Consider the following 17,166-nt stretch of genomic DNA (forward strand, 5'->3'; position numbering starts at 1 on the left):
AGATTCATCAGCTTGGTTGATGTGAAGATGTCTCTGAATCTTGCCTGGCCTTGTGCTGTACTGTGACATTCATAAATCGTCGTGTCTAGGAATTACTTTGCCCTCTCTCTCGGGGATTGCACTTGATACGGCATCAATCAGCAACTGACACGGGTTGCGGAACAAGTTCCATACAGCTGTGGACCCTCCTCAACTGAACTGAGCGCCGAGTTCTTTGCACCGGAAGACGGGCCCATAGTGGAGAGGTGTTGTCCACCATCTCCGACATTACAGGGCCACCCTTGAACCGCAGTGCAGTTGAGAATCTGGAGGAGTCCGCGCACCCCCGACACTCCCGCTATTCCTCTCCTTTCCATTTTGTCCTTTGCTTCCTCTCTTACATGCTCCGAGACAAATACGTTTTGATTATTGGTTAGTTGGTCGATACTTAGGTAGTTGCTTTGTCATTCTCTGCAGTATTAATCCTTCTAAACCTCTCGTTCTCCCCTTCTACTTAGGAAAACATCTTCCCCATCTCTACATACTCCGTACATAATCGCGACTTTCAAGACCGGGCAGATCTCTAATTTACGTATGGATATCCCCGCTCCCGCCGCTAACGCGCACCTCGGCCGGTTCCATTCCATTGTTGGTAGCTGTCAAGCTAACCACTACTGTAACTCCCTAATAACTGAACTCCGTATCCTCTAAAGTAGTCCCTTATTACCACTACAGCGGGGACATTCCACCGACCGATCCGCCTGCTTACAATTAGGAGTCTTGCTGTTGCTGGGCGGTGTCATAGAAACCGACCCCCTACAGAGCTCTAACTACTATACACTTTTCTTTGTTCAAAGTCGAAACGCTTTCAAGACTCGAGGTTGCAGTCGAGGTATCAGCCAAGGGCTCTGTACCCGAGGGTTTCATTCATTTTACCCAGCCCAGTCCCGTCAGATCCAATCGAAAGATCTTCAGACCTGCCGTTTTGGTGTGGTTCGCTCAAACCAAACCCGCTAAGTGGTCCAGTACAATAAGGTACTGCTGTGGTGTCTGTGTCGTGTCAGTGCTTCTTTTTGTCTGCCTGCCCTGGCCGCGCGCAAGTCCATCGCATCGAACCTGGCTTGCCTTGCTCTGCTTTGCCTTAACGTTACCTTCCTACCTTAACTGCCTTCTCAACTCGACCATCCCGTCCTGTCCCCCTCTTCGAAACCGACTTTGACGTTTCTCGATCGCTTCTGCTTCCGCTTCAATTCCTCGCCCCCGACATTTCCGATTCCATGGACGTGGACATGTCGTCAGGCAGCGGCACGCCGCAGGCGCAACCACAGCAGCAGCAGCAGCCAGAGTCGCAGTTGTCGGCACCAGCTCCGCCCGCTCCAAGCACCTCAACATCGACTTCCGCTGGCGGAGTGAGTTTTCGAAGGTGAGTCGCCGTTCTATACTCGATATGGTGTTGCAAGTACTAAACTCGTTCTTTTAAAAGACAGCGAGCATCGCGTGCATGCGAGGTAAGCACCTTTTAAGTCTTCTGCCGAACCTAGACACCCATGAGAGCCTGCCCCCCTCAACATGAGCCGAGGCATTGGCGCGCTCCAGCCCACTTCATCATGATTCTTTATCACGACATCCGCGACAGCTGTACAGCTGATCTTCTTCTTGGGAAAACAGTTTAGACCATGATGCTAATCAACGCTTCCACAGACTTGTCATGCCAGAAAGGTAAATGCAAACATTCGCCTATAGGAGTCCAGAGCGACCCAATTGGTTCTCGACTTCACCACAAACAGCAATATTAACCATCATATTCTGCAGGTTCGATGCGACGCCGCAAGCCTTGGTGTGCCCTGCACCAATTGCGTTGCCTTCCAGATCGAGTGTCGTATCCCGAATCCGAAGCGCAAAAAGACACAGGGCTCTGGCAGCCAAACCAATAAAGACTCCGATAGGTATGAGAATACGCCCCCAATCTCTACTCTATCCTCAGCGCTGACCAGAGGCTTCTTGATATGTAGCGATCGCGGCGATGCAAACGAAGACCCTTCACCGCGCCCTGTGGCCCCTTCGAGCACTTCATCACTCACCCCGCGAGCTCCTTCGGTATATCATTCCAACAATGGCACACCTCCCACCAACTGGACGGAAGCTCAAGCACGCAAAGAAGAGGTCGACAGTGGGACCTATCTTGACCTTGTAATGAAACCCAAGTTTACACGCGCTCCCATTACCGAAGCTGGGCGGGTTGCATACCTTGGCGAGTCCTCCAATCTGACTCTACTTGTCCATGATCGTCAAGGCTCAGCAGATGTTGTGCACTATCCACTGCCTGAGAACGTCCGCGGCTCTCGAGCTCGACTTACTGAACTTGACAACGTCGAAATCGACATCCTGCATCAAAGAGGGGCGTTTCTACTGCCTCCACGATCACTATGCGACGAGCTCATCGACGCTTACTTCAAATGGGTACATCCCATCGTACCCGTCATCAATCGCACCCGCTTCATGCGACAGTATCGAGACCCTAAGAACCCACCATCGTTACTTCTTCTCCAATCCGTACTTCTGGCGGGTACTCGGGCCTGCAACAACCCACAGCTGATGGATGCCAACGGTTCAACGACTCCTGCTGCTCTCACTTTCTACAAACGTGCCAAGGCCCTGTACGATGCAAACTATGAAGACGACCGTGTGACAATTGTTCAATCCCTCCTTTTGATGGGCTGGTATTGGGAAGGGCCAGAAGACGTCACTAAAAATGTCTTCTATTGGAGTCGTGTGGCGACGATTGTTGCGCAAGGCTCAGGCATGCATCGATCCGTGGAACAGTCGCAACTGAGCCGGGCAGACAAAAGGCTGTGGAAGCGCATATGGTGGTCCCTCTTCACTCGCGATCGCTCAGTCGCAGTTGCTCTGGGTCGCCCAGTTCACATCAATCTTGACGATGCAGATGTGGAGATGTTGACTGAAGACGACTTTATTGAGGACGAGGTTGATCGAGCAAGCGAGTATCCTCCTGATCCCATCCACGTGCAGTTTTTTCTCGAGTACGTCAAATTGTGCGAAATCATGGGTCTGGTCCTATCACAACAGTATTCCGTGGCATCGAAAGGAAGACAACGAAATGCTATCGACCTCACACACAGCGACATGGCTTTAGCTGACTGGCTACAAAATTGCCCAAAAATCGTCTATTGGGAGATGCCTCGTCATCATTTTTGGTCCGCGTTATTACACTCGAATTATTATACGACGCTATGTCTTCTCCATCGAGCCCATATGCCACCAGGTGGCTCATCACGATTACCTGACCCTTCGCCTTACCCCTCTCGCAATATCGCTTTTCAGGCGGCGGCTATGATCACATCGATCGTGGAAAACCTCGCCGCACATGACCAGTTGCGATACTGTCCAGCCTTTGTTGTGTATAGTCTGTTCTCTGCCCTCATCATGCACGTCTATCAGATGAAGTCTCCAGTGCCATCGATCCAGCAAGTGACACAGGATAGACTGCGCAGCTGCATGTCGGCCATGAAGGAGATCTCACGAGTTTGGCTTGTTGGCAAGATGGTTTATGCTCTCTTCGAGTCCATCATGGGTAATAAGGTATTGGAAGAGCGACTACAAAGGGCTGAGGGTAAGCGACACCGGAACTTGCGCCAAAGTCTCTCGCATCTTGAACAGCAACAGAATCGACAGGCCGAGGCGCCGAAGCGGAAGTACGACGACATGGCCATCGACTTCGGCACCACTACTCCTCAGCCTCAAGAATCGTATGAGAGGTCGCGCCCTCAGACTCCAAGTGCTGTTAAAGTTGAATCGGGAAGCACGATGCAACCGCCACCAGTCACATCACCAAACGCGCGACAGAGTGCAGCAGATACGTTCATGGGAGGAACGAACTCGCGCCCGCAAACTCGGCCAGCAACACCTTTCAACCCATCATTCTCCGTACCACCAACACCTCCTGACCTCTATCTTGTCACGAGGAATTCTCCAAACTTATCACAGTCCCTTTGGGAAAACTTCCAGCCTGACCAGTTATTCCCGGATAGTGCTGCCATGCCAGCTTTCCCTAACCTGTCACCAACACAAACACACTCCAATCTCGATCACAATGCAATGGGCTCAGTACCTCCGAATAACGGACAAGGTGGGATACATAACCCACAAGCTGGACAGTATCAGCAACGAGGGAACGGGATGATGCCCCAAGGTTTTCAGGGACATTCGAATATGTGGCAGCCGAACATGGATCCAAACTTGCCAGAAGGACAGAGCCCAGACAGTTGGAGCACTGCCTCGGGACCAGGCCAAGCGGTGCCAACAACACTAAATGTCGAAGACTGGTAAGTCTCATGAGGTACTGCGTTTGTATCGCAACGGCTAATGATGTCTCAGGTTCCAATTCTTTGGCATCAACGGGACCGACCCTAATCATATTAACCTTGACATGCCCCTCGGTTGAAAAGTGAATAATGGGACAGATCGACTTGAGGTGGCCGTCACCGATGTTGCAGTCGCTCTGGATGAAAATGAGCAGTAAACAAACTCACGTCTTCGAGAAAAGCTGGGCCGATGACCACATGATGGCCATTCCTCGCACTTCGCGGTTTGTCTAGGTGGTTGAGCAACAGGGCATGTCTTAAACACGGTCTGATAAAGTTTGCGATTGGGAGCCAGGGAACGGGTTTTGTCATGGCACCGCTGAGACAAAGCATGACGAATAATTGGACCCTGTTCGTCGAAGACAATAGGAGATGCCAGGCACCATAATAACTATATGGTGCACAGAATATCATCAGCAGAAATTGGAGGCCATATAAACCAGGCATGTTTGCGGAGACATGGGGCCATCTCATACCAGGCAAGATTCTATTGAAAGGGCATTACGACATGTTAACTGGATGTGGTATGCTTTCGGGAGAACGAAGGTAGAAGCAGCAATGATGGAGGAATATTATTGTCAAAGGTGCTACATTTTTAACAGTTCGTATTAAAAAGAACTATTTATACCCATCTAGTTCATTGCCTGCGTAAATTGTAGGTACCTTCTCCCTCAATACTCATGGTATGGTCAATGATGATGTAGTCATTTCTGGAGGGTCCCGGTCTCAGCCTGTGGACGTCTTCTGGAAGGGTTTTCAGGGACTTGGGACAGTTCTCAGGGGCCAAAGTCACCTTGGTTAGTGGGGTTTATTGTGATCCGTGACGCTAGGCAAGATACCTCAGCCAATCTTGAGCGCAAAAAGGTGGACGTGGGTCGGGGAATTCATCCTCCACGCGGCCCCCAAAATCGATAATACAATGTCCCAGCTGCCCACCAAACGCGGGTACATTACTCGTTAATTGGAAGGGTTCTCTGGTTATGCATGGTCATGCTAAAAATTATCTGATTGGGGCACAACATGTCGTCTTGACCAACAAGTCCCAAAATGAAAACCAGTCAGTGAAAAAGCTTGTATTGGAATGATTGGAATGACGAGCTGGAACTGGAATTGATCGAGTCAATGCCGCTTGCATCACTTCGGTCCAGGCCGTGCAAAGCCTGTGAAGGTCTGGCCTCCATGGTACTTGGGCTATAATTGAGTGCCACCTTGGCCCCATTACTTAAGGTACTCCCTATCTAGCATTAGCTACACCTTAACATGTTACCTGTCTATGTAGGCTTCGGTAGGCCAGGAGCCAGCAACCTTGTCCTGAGTTAGAACGACCACCTCAATCATATCCCACGACGAAGCATAATCCATACCACGACCGCTGAGATACATTCTCCCTGACGATCGCCAAAAAGCAGGGCATGAATACATTCATTATTTAAACACCAAGAGAATTGGCTCCGTTCGATCTTACTCATCGTCTCCGCTAGCAATCGGGGATCCCTGGAAGGACCCTCCATTTACCTTAGTTATCCATCTCCGCCTCGTTATCTCGCCTCCTCGACCCTCAGCATCTCCTTGATACGTCGCCCGCTTTCGACTGAATGACTGCGAATACGACTCTGGTAGCTGTGCCATAAGTGCCGCGCACTGATGCAAAAGCTGCACCTGCACAGCACAATCCGAGAGCATCTATCGTCGCCGAGTTGGCGACTATCATGACCGAACCGAGACGCTCTGCGCGGCCCTCGCCGCATCGGTCCTCATCAGCCCTGGCACCCGCCAACACATCGGATTCTACCTCTATTCGCCCACGAAACCGGCGTCTTGCTAGCGCCCTCGACGACGACAGTGACACTGCGACCTCCCGGGAAGCCAGCCGCTCCCGCCGCGGCCGCAACCTCAATGTCCACGACACCGCTGCTTCTCCATCTCCTGCGCGGAGCTACGGCCTTTTGACAGCTTTTAGCCCTGCCAACAGCCGCTCCGCGAGTCCTCTGCCCTCAGAACGAGGTGGTGCCCCTCATCGCACCAATAGCGCAGCGAATCTGACCAACTTCTTCAACGATTCGCTAACACAAAGCTGGGCTTCGATCCAGGGCTTCACCTCCTCTCTCCTATCAGGTGACAATGGCGCAGCTAGGAGGTCTCAGTCCCACAATCGAGCGGGCTCTCGATCTGGGACCTGGGGCAGGGACTTCTCTGGCAGTGGTAGTATGAAGAAGACAGGTGGTGCTTGGGGCCCAGCTCCTCCCCAGGAACCCAACCTGAATGATGTGGGCGCTGGCTCGCTGGCAGAGCGGGAAACAGCTCTGAAGGCTGCGAGAAGGGCCATGGTGCTGGAGAGCCATGATGGTGTCAATGGTGGACTGGATGTCAGTGGGAATCATAAACGCCGTAACTCCGACGAATCGACTCCCGAACAACCCCAGACTCAAGAATACCTGGTCTACATTCACAAGGTTGAACCCAGTGATACATATGCAGGCATAATCTTGAAATACCAGTGTCGAGAGGATGCTTTCAGGAAGGCCAATGGACTCTGGACACGAGATAGCATCCAGGTGCGCAAATGGCTGACAATTCCCGTTGATGCCTGCGATGTGAGAGGACGGCCATGCGATCCACCCTCGTGGCACAACGCCCATAGTGTCGACTTACTTGCGCCAACACCTGCGGTGGAAGAGAACTCATCGGCCGTTCATGATGACTTCTTCAGCCGACCAATTAATGGAACGCCGTCAGCGACACAACCTTCTGAAGAAGATAAACCGTGGACACATGTACGTTGGGTAAAAATTGACTCAATTCCTCAACCAGTCGAGGTTGCACGGGTTGCGAGGAACGCGATGGGTTACTTCCCGCCTCGACGAAAGAAGAGCATTAGGACTGTTTCGACATTTTCGACGCCCCGGCAGAGCCTTGATCTATACAGTAACCCTCCTGGATCTGCAGGCACTTCGTCTCGTCGCCAGAGCTCCCTCGGTCACCGACCCCAGCTTTCTGGCACCGTTATGTCAAGTCCGGGACGAGGTGCGATCAGCGAAGGGGGCGAAACCTTGCCGGCCTGGATGCGTCGGCCTGGCGGTGTTGGCTCCATGGGCATGAGTACACGGGCTCCTGGTCCAGATAAGGACTACCTCACTACATGGACCAAAAAGCACTTACCTGGACTCACCTTGGAGGGGATACCCTCCATGTCTGTTATGGGCTCAGAAACGGCGCATTTTGGATTCAAATCAGGAGAATCATCGAGCATAGTTGAGAACCCATCAGGGGAGGGCCAAGAAATCGGCTCGACACAGCAGGGCAATGGACTGGACAAAGCGGCTGCGGCTGTAGAGACGTGGCTTAGGGGTGCCCTGTCACGCAAGCCAAGTTCGCAACTGGATAGGATACGAGGAATGCCTGAAGGCAGCAGACCCGAACGAAACGGCGATCTGATAGAATTGACAGATACCGGCAGTGATGATGGACGTCCTTCAGGGGCACCACCGATCAGCCTTATGGAGTCGCTACAGATTAAGAGCAGTAGCCGAAGTGAAGGCGAGGGGGGTGCTCGAGGACGAATGGTGGCAAAGGGCGATAAAGACGATTGAGAGGCCACAGAGCTTGAACTCAATGGATCCATCGCTGAGAATCATGTAGAAATGCTTGGGCAGAGACAAGCAGGCGTTGTTTGTTGGAGGACTGCATGTTGGAGCTAGTCTTAAGCTGCGAGGCGTTGGGAGGCATTCGCAATTCTTCAGGATACTCGGTACTGCATACGTTATAACAAATTTGAAGAACTTGAGGTGTTTCTAAAACTATAATGGGTTTTGGGACTGCACATATCATGTACATCTAGATATACTTAGGTTGATCTCGAACTCATGATCAATCATAGCAATAACATTGCACAATTCAGAAATATAATGCCAGTTATTGATAAGTGACTCAAGCAATCAGTGACTACCTACTTGGTTGGTGGATAGTATTCAATGATTTTCAATTTCATGAATGTCGAGTCAGGGGGGTGGCATTTGTCCTAGCGCCTTTATCTCCACGTCATTCCCGAGTACCTGTCAATTTCGTGGCTCGTAGTACTTTAAACACCACGACTCGCTATTCATAACCGGCCATGATATGGTGTTAGCCAAACGACACACAGTCAATTCACTGATTAATTCACATTCCTTATAAGCGATCTGGTAACGCGGCAATATGCCAATCTGCATTGAATGCAGACATCCTGTCAAGACGCTCTGGACTGCATATTCTGGCGCAGGGGACAAGGCCAGCGGACACAATATCCGACTCACTGTGTGCCGCAACTGTGGCCGCTTCTGCGACAAGTATGTCGAACATGACTTTGTCGTGCTTTTTATCGATTTAGTCCTGATCAAACCTCAGGTGAGCCTTCACTGCGTGTTTTGATTTCTCATGTACCAACAGGTGCAGGTCTATCGGCATTTACTATACAATACCTTGATGCGAGACGATGATCGCTTAGATGTAAGTGATGAATAAAGATTACGGCATATGCACCTTACTGATGACTTCTTAGCCTTCTGTTATCCGTCTAGGCACTCTTCTTCTTCTCTTTGATGTGTACTTGACATGGGCACGATTGGAGAAGCAGATGGTGCCTGATGCCATCCCAGGAGCAAGCAACTTGGGTAAACTTTCACAACAGCCGATTGTCTTTCAATACCTCTTCTTCCGTAAGATGACTCCCAAGAAAGCTCTGATCATAAATTAACTCTTGCCCAAGTCATCTTTTGCGCACTCTCAACAGCAGCTTTCCATGTGAGCATACGCTTCCTCACGTCCTCCGCTTTCTCTCCCCTCAACCTTCTGGGCATCCTTCCTCGATACACGAGGCCCAATTCAGTGTCTACAGCTCTCCTGGTATCATCCTCCACGAAGCTATTTCCCATCTTGATGGTGATCTGGGATTATGATGTTCCCGCCTCAGCTCGATCACTTGGCTGGGCCGTCGTGGCCAACAATGTCGAGGCACTACGCATTCTTCTTGATTGCAACTATGTCATAGCATGTCTACTCGCTATCGCAGGGGCAGCTTCACGCTGGGTGGTCGGCCGGGCTGTCCTGCTCGCTGCTGGTCTTGCCGACGTTGACTCGATAGGTGAAAGTGGCGTGGCAGCAGACGGCAAAGCTCTATGGGCGTTATTGATGTATGCGAAGGAATGGGCAGGCCGTCTTGCTGTCGGATAGACTTTTACCACTGAAGCCAAGTAATCACACGGGAATTGTCCGAAGCAAAATGATGGTCTGCAAAGTGCGTCTTTGGCTTGGTATAACAGGCGTTCCAACTCCATATGTAATAAAAAAACAATACCAGTTCAAGTGTCAAAAGTCCAACAATGTAAAATTACAACTGTACCATCACAACAGCCCTCGTCATCTTTCCAGCTCTTCCTTGGCGTGTATTATAGATGGATGTCTAGTGGAGGTGCTCTTCCCGGATACCGCTTTTTCTCGGCGCAATAAGAGGGTGAAGTTGAGCGAGGAACGTAATCGCCCACATAAGGTAGCAGCTCACGATGGCCAGGATAGCAGAGGATCGCCAGAGTCTGTAAGGAGAAAGGGTCAGCTGTGTTGTCGCAAGCGGCCTGCGATAAATCGCATCGACGGGATGGGTAGACCGACACTTGGTTTTCGCCCTTGGGAGCCAGGAACCATGATGCCACACACAGGGCGGCGATGACAACGAGGCCGATGAAGACGGCGTATCTGCGCTTTGGTTAGACCTTACACGCGTCGTTTACAGGGGAGGGAATGCGTCGCTGCGTACCCTTGAGCCATGATTGAGGTTGTGCTTCGAGTCTGGTCCTGCCGGCAGGAGAATATCGATCGGAGAAAGCGTGCGATTAATGAGGTTTGGTCGAGGTCGGGATACAGGAGCTTGTTTGGCGGTTGGTGTATTCGATGATTGAGAGCTTGTAGCTGGATTGGTTGCATCACTCAATAGTGAGGTTCAGGCTGAGTCAGCGGAGACGCCAAGCTAGCTACCCTACACCTCGAGATATTCGAGATCCGCTTTGAAATCTCATAATGCCTTACTTAATAAATATACCTACTTGAGTAAATAGCATCAAGTCGATATATAGATGTTGTTACCAAGCATGCTTAAACAAATAGTTGAGAGTGTTTGTATATGCAATGTTTTCTTATAGGTAGTAGGTATTCCCACAGCTTCTCACACAGATACAAACGTCTAAGCATCGTTCTCGTACTTGAGACCAGATTCCTTTCGAATAGCTCCGTAGATTCCAGCCATGTCTGCCGATGAGCCCGCATGCTCATAAGCCATTGCCAAATGCGCATCAGCAGCCTCAACATTTCGAAGTCTCACACCAACAGATTCAGCCAAGCTCATAGCATGTCGAGCATCCTTTCTCGCGAGCTCAACTGCAAAAAGAGGTTCATCACGGTTATAGTAGTCGCCCGTGAGCATACGCTGGCTATAGGCAGTGTAAGGCCCACCGAAGATCGAGTCGACAATCTGGTGGATGGCTTCAGTACCCAGACCTGTCTTTTCGGCCACAACGTGCGCCTCAGCGAGCTGCTCGGCCATGTTCAGGATGAATGTGTTTCCAAGGACCTTCAGAGTCAAAGCTTTGCTGTAAGGCTTATCTGAAAGATCAATCTCCTTGCTGGAAGTTACGCCCTTGAACCACGGCTTTGCCCTTGCAACGCTGGCAGCAGGTCCAGCAAGAACACCGACGAGCTGACCAGCCTCAGCCATTTGAGGAGCACCAAATACAGGAGCAGCGACGAACTCGGCTCCTTTGGCTACAACATCCTTTGCAATAGCCTCGGTGGTGTCTGGGTGGATGGTTGAGCTCTCGATGAATAGCTTGCCCTTGACGTTTCCCTCAAGCATCGCCTTGAAGGTTTCTTGAACGGCTTCATCGTTGGCAATGCAGGAGAAGATGACATCGGCTCTCGAGACGCCGTCGGCAAGAGACCCAACGACTTCAGTCTTACCGGCCGGAAACTTGGCACTGAAGTCAGTGGCCCTCTGAGATGAACGATTGTACAAGAGAAGGGGACCATCCAAGTTGCCCTTCTCAACGATATTCTTGCTCATTCCCTGTTACCATTCAGTTTTCATTTGTTCGTCTTGTAAAACAGCAAGATGAGTCTTACCCTCCCCATATTCCCAAGTCCAATCCATAGTAGTGTGGGAGCCATTGTGTTGAGCTAGGTCGTGGTGATTATTATAAGACGTCAGAGCTGCCAGTTAGCCTGTTGAGATTATTTAGACAGACAACAATGTAGCAGAAGAAGTCAGAAATAAATAGTTTTTTATCTGCTTATAAATTATTCGAAGTAAGAGAACCAACAAGTCTGCGGGAATAATGATGTGGAGTTTGGTTCCATTGCTATGAAATGCAGTTGGGTGGAGGTGTAAGCTAATATGGGGTATAGACATCCAGCATCCGTCAGTGTCATACAAACACGAAGAAGTAAACATAATAACATATAGCTAATTCATTGCTTCGAAGAACTTCATTGATTCAACAGATTCCCTTGCCTTCTCTGGAACATGCCTATTCTTCCAATATTAGGTTGAGAGAATCCGACTCTGAAGCTCTTCAACTCAGATGTCTCCACTGGTGCCACGACAACGCCTTGATTGTTGTTCGCAGTACTGAGGTATTCTCTCGCTGCAAAGGTTGCCCACTCTTCAGCGCTCAGAGGGAGAGCCTCCAACTCAGATGGGGATCGGAATAGACGGAGAGAGGTTATGCACCATGCAACAAATGCCGTAATACCAAGACCTGCCACAACGAGGAAGATGACCACCATAACGGTCGGGACGTACGCCGCTCTTGCAAGACATCCCTGGGTCTTATCTTGGCCTGCTTCTGGCTCAGCGAGAAGGTAGTTGTTTCCACCGGATATCATAGTCATGGTATTCAATAGTATTGCCAGTGCATCTTGTACGTCCTGAATGGCGGAGGTGTTGAAACCATTGTACATCAAACCCTGGAAAGTTGGGACCCATTCTTTCAGAGCCGTTCCAGATGCCATGTCTTTGATGGTTCGTTCAGCACCTGATGCTGAGACGGAGCAAGTTAGTGGAGTGAGTTGGATATCATCCTCTGACTTGTACGTTGTTTCGACGGCTGCTTTAACAGACCATAATGACCCGTCGCTGTCGAGAGATGCAGACGTGCTCCAGATAACGAGATGATTAACGAATCCGGAGGACCACTGGGTTTGTTCAACGTATCCATTGTTATATATCAGTCCTTTCTGATTCATGTCTTCGGCAATATCCGAGGAGTTTGTTCCGGGTGGCCAACTCTGCGGTGTCTGGTCGTTGACGATGTTGCAGTTCCATGATCCGAGAATGTCTCTCTTCTCTGGACAGAAGCTTGAGTCGGTATTTAGCTTCTTGTAGATACCATAAGGACATGAATTATTGACAGCCAGAAGCTGTGCATTTTGCACAACTTGGAACGGCCGTCCGTTGAATGGCGGCATGGGAAGTTTGGTACCATCGTCAAAGACAAGGCCCTGACCGAACGAGCAGCGCGATTGGATCAAGTGGTTGACAACGAGGTAGGACGTAAGAAGATCGGCAGCTTTACCCAAGACAAACAAGAAGAGTAAGAAGGAGAAGCCGAATGCGCCGCTAGGAAGAGCTCGGAGTTTCAGGGGAGCAAGTAGAAGGTCCAGCCCATCAAGGGAGTTGAGTGCCCGCGTGGCCAGGATGCTATCTCCGCCCAATATACGAAGCTTGTTGCGTCCATGGAGTACCCTACGCACAAAGAAGCCTGTCAGGGCAAGGACAACGAGGAAGTATACACGAAGAACCACCCGGACTTCAGCAGTGGTTATCGAAGTAATGATCATGATGTGCCGTTACAGAAAGAGAATATTTGCGTAGACCGATACAGAAGAGCAAACATAACAGAACGAGAATAACATTCCCATATATATTTCCCTCCTTCTACCTCAGTCTAGCCTCATCTCATGACTGAGCTGGGGTCTCGCCTTGGACCCTTGAAAAGATGGCGTTGAAAATGGCCTCTGACTTGCTGTTCAGCTAGGACGGTGGCGGTAGATATTGTAGCCTTTGCAAAAGCAACCATCACATCGTTTTCTTGCTATTCTCACATACCGGTCATCAACTAATAACTACATTTCTATATTAGCCAGTATTCTAGCAACATGCTTTTATTTATGCATATCTGGCGGGACACAACTCGCACTTTTACCAGTTTTTAAAGCAATACCTAACTATTAAATAGCATTTTGTAGTCAAAGGATTGCAAGTCTCAAAGGTAGGATAGGTCTCGAGTTGAACCGGATATATCGGCTCTGATTCAGACTATTGAAATGCTATCAGTTCGCGCTAAGGACAGGCCGTCCAATATTGTGGCTTTAATACATTGAAAGCTGAAACTCGGCATCAAAACGCCGTTCATTCCTTTTGCGAATTGAAACGTGAGTTCTAATAGGCTCAATATCAGCCTCTGCCGCATGATGCCGAGAGGTAGGGGCACACTTACATGTGACAGGAAGCCATCTATTTCCAGGCTGTAGAGCATGGTTGATATATCTGTTTGGTGAGTTTATTTCCATGCGGTAGTGTTGGAGTGCTTTTTCTCAAGAACATTCTTTCCTTTCAGGCCGAAGCAGACACTCTGGATGCATTTAGTAGGGTAAGATCTTGATATGGATACATGTGCTCTCTGCTAACAATCTTATTGACGAAACTCTTAGAGTATCGGAAAAATAGCTATCTACTATCGATAGATGGACTGCTGACTCATTATTGTAAATAAATGCTGGTTCAATGTGCTACATAGTAGACACTGTATTTTACTCTGATTTCTTCTGTGGAGATATTGTATGTTGGCACTGTCCACGTTATATGTAAGAAAATCAGGATGCCTCAAAGTATGAGGAGTTTTGAACGTCTAATTATCTATGAAAATGGTCAAACCAGGTTGTGTTGAGCTTCATATTTTATTTCGTGAGCTATGGTAGTGGCCATTCAAGTGTCCAGCCTCAGGGGTAACTCACAGCTGGTTCATGAGAAGAGAACCAACCATACGATTGCAAAATGGAAGAAATACAAGGAGCAACTTCTGTTTACTGCTAATTACCACTACTATTAGAATATCTTACTTATAGTCACAAGTCTTTAGTCTCTTGTCACATGAAACGTCATCGTCATCTTCAGCGACATCGGCATTGAATCTGGGGCTTATCAGCTTATCGCCCACATGCCGCCAACCAAAAAAAAAGTTGTTACACCTCCACTACCCGGGCATCTGATAACTTAGGTGCCGGTTCCATTCGTCTCGTTGAATTTTGACTCACGAGAAAGCAGAGCATTGTCACTGCCGCTCTCTAGCATCTTTCCCCCATTTAGGGTTCCCTGCCCAGGGATGCTCTGCAGTTAACATTGGACCTTCTCCCCCTACGGCCTCCTATATTATATTGAATTGCAGGTCATTCGGGGGAGGTGTTTGTTTTAAATACGAAGACTCATTCGAAGTTCTTTTATTACCTTATTCTACACCGGCCTGCCAAGAACCAGGCACAAAGTCGTCACTGCCGGACATCATGAGCTGGCCCCGCGTGTTGAAGCAGGCACCTCGATGTGGCCACTGTGCACCATCTACGGACTCACGCCTCATAACATCTTCACATAGCATTGCGACCCCAATTCGATCCCGATATCGCGGCTTTGCTTCGCAATCCGGCAACAGCATCTCGTTGCCATGTCTCGGCAAAGGTGCCACTCGTCGCATGTCGGCAGCCTCTACAGCACTTGCCAAGAAAAAGGCCATCGACAGAGTATGTCACCTAAAACTTAGTACTTACTTACTGCACGACTTATCTAATTAATACCAGGACTTCATTGTCTCCGTCTTGGAGGTATCGGCAACCAAGCGAGATGCCAAAGGATATCTTCAGAAGTACACCGGCAAGAACCCAAAGTCTCTCACCGATGCACCTCTATTCGTCCAGGGTGATCCGCAGCAGGAAACGGAGCCCCTAGACATGGCGCCTCCGCATGTTGCTATCATGAAGCTTCGTGTTCCACAAGAGATCGATGCCACAACTCTAGTGGGAGTAGCAAATACGCTGTCTCAATTGCGCAAGCTCGGGCTCTTGAGCGTCGTAGTCATTGACTGTGGCATTGATGAATCTCGCATGACTTTCCAAGACCAGGCTTTCCGCCTTTGCGAAGCCATTGACAGCTTCGGAGAACATGGGGCTCGTGTCGTAAAGCATGCGTTTGTGTGCTCGGAACCTGTCGGACAGAAGGGCAGACCACAGACGACTGATATCCGACTTGACGATCCTGCTTTTATCAACCACATTTTGCACCACCGCATGATGCCGGTTATCCCTTCAGTGGTCAGCCGCGATGAGACCCGTCAGCCCCAGCCTGTCGACTCAAATCAAATCGTGCTAGCTCTCACTAGGTACTTTGCAGGCGTGCAGTCCAATACCACTGACACATCTGCTGAGGCCGATGCTGCCCCCCCAAAACCCATTGCTCTCGTGGAGAGAATCATTCTTCTTGATCCACTTGGAGCAACACCAATGACCGGCCGGCCTGGTGCATCCCATCGATTCATTAACTTGGAACAAGAATATGAACCGATTCTTAAAGAGCTCATGGGCCCTGACGGATCCCCCCTAGCAGACGACAAGGACCTCCGCGCCTCGATCACTGCACATGCTGCGAATTTGGCCCTTGCTAAAGATGCTTTGGCGATGCTACCACATACTTCATCTGCTCTCATTACTACACCTGATGCTGCGGCCAATCTTATGAAAACGTCATTTGAGCCCAACGAAGCTACCGGATCCGATTCTCTCTTTGGAATCGGTGGTATAGTAACAACTCGGAGGAAGAAAAATCCACTACTGCACAACCTTCTCACAGACAAGCCCGTCTTCTCGTCGTCCCTCCCGATGGCACGCGCACCAACGAATTCTGGTAGGGAACCCACCGTGGGGGCATCTGGAGGCTCGACTCTACTTAAAAAGGGTATGCCTCTTCGAGTATTCCCTCACCCTCGGGAGAATCCATGGGTTCCGCCCAAGCCTGGAAGTCCCAGACTCCGGTTGACCGATAAGTGCATCGACCTCCCTCGACTGGTCCATCTCATCGAGGACTCATTTGGCAGAAAACTGGATGTGGATGACTATCTCAATAGAGTCAACGAGAATCTGGCCGGCGTGATCATCGCTGGAGAATACGAAGGAGGGGCCATCCTGACATGGGAGAAGCCCGAAGGCTTGGACGACCATACCGCGTACGAGCAAGGCCGTTACGTTCCATATCTAGATAAATTCGCCGTCCTGAGGAAGAGCCAGGGCAGTGGTGGTTGCGCTGATATTGTTTTCAACGCCATGGTGCGAGGCTGTCTCCCCGATGGTGTATCGTGGAGAAGTAGGAAGGATAATCCGGTGAACAAGTGGTATTTTGAGCGTTCTTTGGGTACCAGTAAGTTGTCTGGGTGCAACTGGACTATGTTCTGGACAACACCCAATTTGGACAACCAAAGTCCTATTTTGCGAGATTATGAATCGGTATGCAGGGGAGTCGAGCCTTCTTGGGCTGACAATAAACACATTTTGGATTGATTGATGAGAGTAAAGAGCTTTCATACGATTCAAAGAGGAAGAGGCGGAACAGGTATTTTGAACGAGCAATATTTACGGAGTCTAAAAGAACATCGGATCTATAATTTATCCCAGCACAATTATCAATAGATCGATAGATACCCTCTCACTTGGGGTTTCCTGCTTCAGATTTGTTGTGAGT

At 49.7% G+C, this 17,166-nt stretch overlaps 7 protein-coding genes across 9 annotated transcripts; 4 read left to right on the forward strand and 3 right to left on the reverse strand.

Moving 5' to 3' along the window:
- The first annotated feature begins 132 nt into the window (after positions 1–132).
- FOIG_06705 (cutinase transcription factor 1 alpha) lies at positions 133–5,032 on the forward strand. 3 transcript variants are annotated; one of them, XM_031205883.1, is made up of 6 exons: positions 133–1,402; positions 1,463–1,487; positions 1,681–1,698; positions 1,792–1,925; positions 1,992–4,322; positions 4,375–5,032. In XM_031205883.1, exons 1-6 carry the CDS (start codon positions 1,257–1,259, stop codon positions 4,439–4,441), a joined length of 2,721 nt encoding a protein of 906 aa, XP_031064607.1. In that variant the 5' UTR covers positions 133–1,256; the 3' UTR covers positions 4,442–5,032. The 3 variants fall into 3 exon arrangements, with proteins under 3 accessions (XP_031064607.1, XP_031064608.1, XP_031064609.1); XM_031205884.1 differs by lacking the exons at positions 133–1,402; positions 1,463–1,487 and having other exon boundaries at positions 1,586–1,698; XM_031205885.1 differs by lacking the exons at positions 133–1,402; positions 1,463–1,487; positions 1,681–1,698 and having other exon boundaries at positions 1,747–1,925.
- Positions 5,033–5,318: 286 nt separating this feature from the next.
- Positions 5,319–8,305, forward strand: FOIG_06706 (uncharacterized protein). The gene has a single exon (XM_031205886.1). The coding sequence runs from the start codon at positions 6,071–6,073 to the stop codon at positions 7,949–7,951; it is 1,881 nt and encodes a 626-aa protein (XP_031064610.1). The 5' UTR covers positions 5,319–6,070; the 3' UTR covers positions 7,952–8,305.
- Positions 8,306–8,434: 129 nt separating this feature from the next.
- FOIG_06707 (uncharacterized protein) lies at positions 8,435–9,970 on the forward strand. The gene is made up of 4 exons (XM_031205887.1): positions 8,435–8,744; positions 8,793–8,846; positions 8,899–9,055; positions 9,106–9,970. Exons 1-4 carry the CDS (start codon positions 8,556–8,558, stop codon positions 9,567–9,569), a joined length of 864 nt encoding a protein of 287 aa, XP_031064611.1. The 5' UTR covers positions 8,435–8,555; the 3' UTR covers positions 9,570–9,970.
- On the reverse strand, positions 8,943–10,319 carry FOIG_06708 (V-type H+-transporting ATPase subunit H). Its single transcript, XM_031205888.1, has 3 exons — positions 10,150–10,319; positions 10,005–10,088; positions 8,943–9,928 (listed from the first exon to the last, which is right to left on the reverse strand). Exons 1-3 carry the CDS (start codon positions 10,314–10,316, stop codon positions 9,799–9,801), a joined length of 381 nt encoding a protein of 126 aa, XP_031064612.1. The 5' UTR covers positions 10,317–10,319; the 3' UTR covers positions 8,943–9,798.
- A 149-nt stretch (positions 10,320–10,468) lies between these two features.
- Positions 10,469–11,735, reverse strand: FOIG_06709 (uncharacterized protein). The gene is made up of 2 exons (XM_031205889.1): positions 11,508–11,735; positions 10,469–11,451 (listed from the first exon to the last, which is right to left on the reverse strand). Exons 1-2 carry the CDS (start codon positions 11,550–11,552, stop codon positions 10,573–10,575), a joined length of 924 nt encoding a protein of 307 aa, XP_031064613.1. The 5' UTR covers positions 11,553–11,735; the 3' UTR covers positions 10,469–10,572.
- A 128-nt stretch (positions 11,736–11,863) lies between these two features.
- FOIG_06710 (uncharacterized protein) lies at positions 11,864–13,223 on the reverse strand (the record flags this gene model as incomplete). The annotated part of the gene is made up of 1 exon (XM_031205890.1): positions 11,864–13,223. One exon carries the CDS (start codon positions 13,221–13,223, stop codon positions 11,871–11,873), a length of 1,353 nt encoding a protein of 450 aa, XP_031064614.1. The 3' UTR covers positions 11,864–11,870.
- Positions 13,224–14,658: 1,435 nt separating this feature from the next.
- Positions 14,659–17,153, forward strand: FOIG_06711 (uncharacterized protein). The gene is made up of 2 exons (XM_031205891.1): positions 14,659–15,179; positions 15,237–17,153. The coding sequence occupies exons 1-2, from the start codon at positions 14,946–14,948 to the stop codon at positions 16,983–16,985; spliced, it is 1,983 nt and encodes a 660-aa protein (XP_031064615.1). The 5' UTR covers positions 14,659–14,945; the 3' UTR covers positions 16,986–17,153.
- The last annotated feature ends 13 nt before the right edge of the window (positions 17,154–17,166 follow it).

The sequence above is a fragment of the Fusarium odoratissimum genome, assembly GCF_000260195.1.
Source record: "Fusarium odoratissimum NRRL 54006 unplaced genomic scaffold supercont1.9, whole genome shotgun sequence".
Classification (NCBI taxonomy): Eukaryota; Fungi; Ascomycota; class Sordariomycetes; order Hypocreales; family Nectriaceae; genus Fusarium; species Fusarium odoratissimum.

Coding starts and splice junctions, on each gene's coding strand:
- FOIG_06711 (XM_031205891.1), top strand. CDS start 14,946: ATGAGCTGGCCCCGCGTGTTGAAGCAGGCACCTCGATGTGGCCACTGT. Junction 15,180..15,236: donor AGAAAAAGGCCATCGACAGA/GTATGTCACCTA, acceptor AATTAATACCAG/GACTTCATTGTCTCCGTCTT.
- FOIG_06709 (XM_031205889.1), bottom strand. CDS start 11,552: ATGGCTCCCACACTACTATGGATTGGACTTGGGAATATGGGGAGG. Junction 11,452..11,507: donor GACTTGGGAATATGGGGAGG/GTAAGACTCATC, acceptor GAATGGTAACAG/GGAATGAGCAAGAATATCGT.
- FOIG_06706 (XM_031205886.1), top strand. CDS start 6,071: ATGACCGAACCGAGACGCTCTGCGCGGCCCTCGCCGCATCGGTCCTCA.
- FOIG_06708 (XM_031205888.1), bottom strand. CDS start 10,316: ATGCAACCAATCCAGCTACAAGCTCTCAATCATCGAATACACCAACCG. Junction 10,089..10,149: donor ACCTCAATCATGGCTCAAGG/GTACGCAGCGAC, acceptor ACCAAAGCGCAG/ATACGCCGTCTTCATCGGCC. Junction 9,929..10,004: donor CCCAAGGGCGAAAACCAAGT/GTCGGTCTACCC, acceptor TTCTCCTTACAG/ACTCTGGCGATCCTCTGCTA.
- FOIG_06705 (XM_031205883.1), top strand. CDS start 1,257: ATGGACGTGGACATGTCGTCAGGCAGCGGCACGCCGCAGGCGCAACCA. Junction 1,403..1,462: donor GGCGGAGTGAGTTTTCGAAG/GTGAGTCGCCGT, acceptor TTCTTTTAAAAG/ACAGCGAGCATCGCGTGCAT. Junction 4,323..4,374: donor ACACTAAATGTCGAAGACTG/GTAAGTCTCATG, acceptor ATGATGTCTCAG/GTTCCAATTCTTTGGCATCA.
- FOIG_06707 (XM_031205887.1), top strand. CDS start 8,556: ATGCCAATCTGCATTGAATGCAGACATCCTGTCAAGACGCTCTGGACT. Junction 8,745..8,792: donor TAGTCCTGATCAAACCTCAG/GTGAGCCTTCAC, acceptor CAACAGGTGCAG/GTCTATCGGCATTTACTATA. Junction 8,847..8,898: donor GAGACGATGATCGCTTAGAT/GTAAGTGATGAA, acceptor ATGACTTCTTAG/CCTTCTGTTATCCGTCTAGG.